We start from the raw sequence: 5,378 nt of genomic DNA on the forward strand, positions 1-5,378 counted from the left end.
CCCCCCCCCCCCCCACATACCCTAATGCCCCACACCTAACTCCCCCATCCCCACCCACCCCCACTCACCTATCACTTGCCCCCCCAGGCTCCCCACAGAGGCCGAGGCAGTGCTGCCAGTGGTGCCCGAAGTGTCCGAGCTGACCCTGGAGTTGCCCCCTGACAAGGAGGCCCTCACCCTTGCCACCCTACACAGGTCAGCAGAACCCTAGGGTTCCCTCCCAGGTCTAGGACAGGGTTGTGTGGGGGGGCTGGATGCCTGGGTTCTGCCCCTTCTGGCAAGGAGGGTTTGGGGATAGGGGAAGCCTAGAGCTGGAGGATTCTCCCCCTGCTTAGGGAGTGAGCACACAAGGGTAATGTAGACAGGCTGGGACCAGATGCCTGAGTTCTCTCCCAACTCAAAAGGTGGGGGGTGTTACTAAGCTTGGGAGCCCAGACTCCAGGTTTCCATCACCCCACACAGGACTGGGGGCTGCAGGGGCTGCAGCCTGGATACCTGGGTTCTCTTGGAGGGCAAGGGATTTGTTGGTAGCCTGGGGGTCCCATCCCATTCCGTCTGCCTCTCCCCCCCCAGGCTGGTTGGGGCAGAGCTGGAGCGCATGACGTACGTGGACTTTGCTGCCCTGGTGCCTGCTGGGGCCTCACGGGCCATCGCCAGCCGTGTCTTTTCCTTGTGCCTGGGTGAGTGGGACCCAGGGGTGAGAGCAGGGACAGGAAGTGCTGGGGGGACCCCCAGGTTTGAGGGAGCCCTGTCACTCACCCCTGTTCCCCTCCCCCCCAGATCTCTGCAGGCTGCAGCTGGTGCACCTGGAGCAGGCCCAACCCTATGGCCCCATCATGCTGTATCCTGGTGCCCGCTTCCAGCCCAGGTGACTGGGAGCACTGGGCAAATTTGTCTCCAGGGGCCTGCTGCTGTCCCAGGTGACACCCCACTCCCATTAAAGTGTTAGCTAACCATTGCTGGTTCACAAGAGAACCCAGGTGTTCGGGTCCCACTCCCTACTGCCAGAAAGGAACCAAAGGGTCCGGGCTCCCATCCCCACCTTCTCCATCCATCCATCCCTCCCTCCCTTCCCCGCCCCAAACCAACCAACCCAGGAGCCCTGATGTCCTAACCCATTGTCCCCCACTCCCCTCCCAGCCCGAGGAGGGAATCCAGGTGTCCTAGGCCCCCGGAGACAATCAGAGATGGCTCAGCCAAACAAATTTATTGCCAAGTGCAACATCCAAACCAACAATCAACGGGGGAAGGGGGGGTATTGCTTGGTGGGGAACTACCCCAGGGGGAGGGCTTTGACAAGACAGGCAGGCCCCCTTTTTACAGTCGGTTAGCGGGGTAGCAACCGTCTAAAGGGAAGGACGGAGCTACAGGCAACGAGCCCTGCCCCCCGCCCTCCCACCCAATGTCTGGGACCCCAGGACCAGGCTCCCCTTGGCACAGACAGACTGTGCTGACTGTAAGCAAAGTCCTCCATGACCAATGCCAAGGGCAGGGGGAGGGGGAAGAGGAACAAGTAAACCAGGTGTTACAGGCAGATCAGAGCCCCATGCCCTGGCTCCTTGGGCCTGCAGCAATGACAACAGGCGGAGGAGGCTGTTGCAGCCACACCGGTCCTGTGACCTGTGGAGATGGGCAAGAGGTACAGGCAGTGCCACACAAGTGGCACAGGAAGGGGGGACATGCAACAGGCTGACATGGAGAACATGGGGGACAGACTACAGGTAGACATAGGGAGGACATGATACAGGCAGACATGCAGGGACGGTGGTGGGGGGGAGATGGGAGTACATGAGATGACACAATACAGACATGCACACAAGGGCACGGGCATGTTACAGGCAGACAAGGGGAAAATGGGGGAGATGCACACTACAGACTGCCACAAAGGAGAACACAGGGAAGATGTGCTACAAGTGGACATGGGAGGCATGTGGACATGCAATGGAAGGACAGAGTGGGGGGAGGGATATGCAGCTATAGGAAAACACGGAGTGGGGAGGGAGGAGAGGGCGTGGACGTGATGCAGGCAGACACAGGAACAGAATGTACCACAGGTGAGAACATGAGGGATGTGCCACAGGCAGCCATGGGAGGTACAAAGATATGCTACAGGGGGAGGACATGGAGAGACATGCTACAGGCGGGCATGAAGGACACCCAGGGTCGGGGGACATGAACACGCTATGGGAGAACATGGGGGAGGACGGAGGACACCAAGCCGGGGGGGGGGCATTACTCACCTGTGGGGCAGTGGCAGCAGCTCAGGCAGGTGCAAGGGCCTGGCGCAGGCGGGCGATGGCCTCAGGGGGCTGGGCCTGCAGCGCGGCCTCTAGCTCGGGGCGATGACGGGTGGCCAAGTCCTGCAGCAGCGCACACAGGCCCTGCCCCTCCTCTGCCAGGGGAACATGGGAGTCAGTGTAGAGCAGTGCCCAGGGAGTCGGGGGGATGCACCCCCAGGAGTGGGGGTTCATTCTTACCTGGTGGTAGGTGCTGGGAGCCCAGGACAGCACCACTTGCCCGCACCACCTCAGCCACGTGTGGCTCCAGCTAGGAGGAGTGTGGGGGGGGGGGAGGCCTGAGTCGGAGGCCCCAGAGACTGCCCCCCAGGCACCCTCTAAAGCCCCAACAGAGACTCCCAAATCCCCCTCCAACCAGCTACAGACACCCCAGTGCCCCCTCCTAGATCTCCACAGATGCCCCCCCCACAAACACCAATGCACCCCTGGACCCTTATACATACCCCAAGACCCTCTCCCCGCAGGCCAGCAAGCACTGCTCTCAAGAACCTCCCACAGCCCACAGACAACCCCAGGGAGCCCCCCCTGCCCCACAAAACCTCCCCATGGCCCTGCACCTCCAGGCTAGCTGGAGCCCTGGCAGCCCGATGCCCCCACTGGCCCACGGGGAGGGGGGACGGGGGGGGCAGTGGGTGTCATCACCTCGTGTGGCTGGTGCTGGTGCAGGGCGCAGAGGCAGCGCACCACAGTTGGCGTCTCCTCTAGGTCCTCGGACAGTGGCAGGGCCCCCAGCAGCACCGGCACCACCTGCCCAGGCACTCATCACCCCAATGCCCCGCTACAACCGCAGCCCCCAGGCCTCCCCACATCAGCCCCCAGTGTCCCCTCAATCCCCACCCCCGCACCTCCCACTGCCCCAGGTCCCTCCACTGCCCACTGGCTCACCTGGGCCAGGGGCACAGCCTGGGGTTGGGCAAGCACCAGGCGTGCCAGGGCCCCGCAGACGTTGTCACGTACACGGCCGCCCGATTCACGCACCCACAGTGCACCCAATGCTGCCAGCACTGCCCCGTAGAGCCTGCCTACTGTCAAGGAAGGGGCCGCCAAGCAGAACCTCCCTCCAGCACCAGGCCCTACCCCCCAGTCCTCCAGACCTGCCACAACTACCCTGCCCCCACCCCCCCCCAGGCCCTCTGGCCATGGCCCCAGACCCTACCTCCGCTCCCAGGCCCCTCAACCCCCCACAAAGGTAGCCCCACCCCTTGCCCTGCCTCCTAGCCTTGCCCTTTTGGCCCCTAGCCCCGCCCCTGCCTCCAGCCCCACAGGTGGGTGAGGATACGGGAGGGCAGCGCTGGGTGCGGCCTCGGCCATCTTGCCCAGGGCAAAAGCAGCGTTGCTGCGCACCTCGGGGTGGGCGTCGTGGGCAGCAGCCAGCAGGGCAGGCACCAGGCGGGGCAGGAAGGGTGCTGCTGCTCCCCCCAAACCCCCCAATGCCTCTGCCAGCACCCCTGTGCCCAGTGACCGCTCTGCCACCCCACTGCTCGGCTTCTGTGGGAAGGGAGAAGGGAGGCGTTCAGTGCTAGGACACGGGGTCCTACAGTGGTCAGGGGTCGACACTGAGGTCTCAGGCTTCTGGAAGCCCAGTGTTCGAACCCTGGGGTCCTACAGGGGAGGGGAGAGCAGGGCAGGGCAGGGAGAACTACCCAGGCACCTAGATCCTACAACGGAGCACTTGGGTGCGAGGCCTTGCCTGGACATTTGGGTTTCCCAGTGTAGAGCAGGTGGGTGAGGTGACCCGGGCACCTGGGTTCCATGGAGGGGGGGGATGGAGAGGGGCACACTAACCAGCTTGCTGAGCAGCAGGGGCAGGAAACCAGCGAAGTAGGGGGCAAAGGCATCACCCCCGGCGGCTACAGCAAGGGCTGGGATCACCTCACCCGCGTACTCCTCCAGCATTGCATCGTACTCGGCCTGGAGTGAGCGGGGATGGGGTTGTCAGTCCCAAGAGCACTGCTGCGGGAAGATTGCAGCCCCCAACCCAGCCCCAGCAGCCCTTAGGACGCGCCCTCCTTCCCAGAGCTGGGAGAGAACCCGGGCAGCCAGCCCCCTACCCGCCTCTGCGCAAGCCCAAATACATTTGCATATAGTCAGTAAAAAAACCAACAAAATAACTGAAAAGGTCTGTCAGTAAAAAAAAGGCTAAATAAACTGATCTGTAAAAAGTGGGCGGTAAGGCTGGCGAGAGGGACTAAAGCAGGAAGCGGATTATGGCTGGAGTGGCGTAAGCCTGGTAGGACAAGGCAATGGGGCAACAAATGGAGGTATCAGGGGGTGTGAGGGTAGGAGAACCCTGTGCGGGTGCCATAGACATGTTGCAGATACAGATGACTGTTAGCAACCCCCCTAAACGTGACCCCAAAGCCTCGTCATGGCTGCCAAGCACCTGGCACAAGGGACAGGCTTGCATCACATACAACACGGGTCAACAAGATCAATAAGAAGGCTCTGTGGTTGGGATGCAGACATGGGAAGAAGCCCCAGCGCCGATGCGCAACACTCACCTGCTCCTCGTCGTCATCATCATCTTCATCTGCCTCCTGGCAGGCTGTCTGTGTGGGGGAGCGGAGAGGACTGTGAGCTTCCCCCACTGGCAGTGCCCCCATCACCCTACTTCCCAGGCCCTGAGCTTCCTCTAACAGTGCTTCCATTGCCCTCCAGGCTGTGAGCTTCCCTTGGCAGTGCCCCTACCCCCCCAAACTGTGAGCTTTTTCTAAGTGCCCCCACATCCCCTGCCCCAGGGTGAGCTTCCTTTAACAGTGCCTGCACTGCCCTGCCAGGCTGTGAGCTTCCATACAGCAGTGCCCCCATCCCTGTCCAGCAGTGCCCCCACCCTCCAGGCTGCAAGCTTCCCCTAACAGTGCTTCTACCCCCACACCCCCAGGCTGAGAGCTTCCTTTAACAGTGCCTTAACACCTCCCCACAAAGGCTGCAGGGTGCCCCTACCCCCAAGCTGCATGCTTCCACCCCAACCTAGGCTGTGAGCTTCCTCTAACTGTTCCCATTGTTCCCCCCAGGCTGTGAGCTTCCTCTAACAGTACCCCCACCACCCTGAGACTGCGAACTTCCTCCTAGCAATACCCC

General features: G+C 62.1%; 2 protein-coding genes across 2 annotated transcripts in view; one reads left to right on the plus strand and one right to left on the minus strand.

The window, feature by feature from the left end:
* LOC102386709 (meiotic recombination protein REC8 homolog) overlaps positions 1–1,115 on the plus strand; it is a 6,986-nt gene extending 5,871 nt beyond the window's left edge. The window contains exons 7-9 of the mRNA XM_006036541.2: positions 88–195; positions 574–680; positions 781–1,115. Of these exons, the coding sequence (XP_006036603.1) occupies positions 88–195; positions 574–680; positions 781–872 (307 nt within the window). The 3' untranslated portion in view covers positions 873–1,115. The remainder of the gene's footprint in view (positions 1–87; positions 196–573; positions 681–780) is intronic.
* A 53-nt stretch (positions 1,116–1,168) lies between these two features.
* IPO4 (importin 4) overlaps positions 1,169–5,378 on the minus strand; it is a 14,236-nt gene continuing 10,026 nt past the window's right edge. The window contains exons 25-32 of the mRNA XM_025192815.1: positions 4,799–4,981; positions 4,083–4,208; positions 3,577–3,785; positions 3,183–3,315; positions 2,940–3,044; positions 2,478–2,547; positions 2,241–2,392; positions 1,169–1,620 (exon numbers count right to left, since the gene is read on the minus strand). Coding sequence (XP_025048600.1) covers positions 2,262–2,392; positions 2,478–2,547; positions 2,940–3,044; positions 3,183–3,315; positions 3,577–3,785; positions 4,083–4,208; positions 4,799–4,981 — 957 coding nt within the window. The 3' untranslated portion in view covers positions 1,169–1,620; positions 2,241–2,261. The remainder of the gene's footprint in view (positions 1,621–2,240; positions 2,393–2,477; positions 2,548–2,939; positions 3,045–3,182; positions 3,316–3,576; positions 3,786–4,082; positions 4,209–4,798; positions 4,982–5,378) is intronic.

This window comes from Alligator sinensis, unplaced genomic scaffold (genome assembly GCF_000455745.1).
Source record: "Alligator sinensis unplaced genomic scaffold, ASM45574v1 scaffold128_1, whole genome shotgun sequence".
Taxonomy (NCBI): Eukaryota; Metazoa; Chordata; order Crocodylia; family Alligatoridae; genus Alligator; species Alligator sinensis.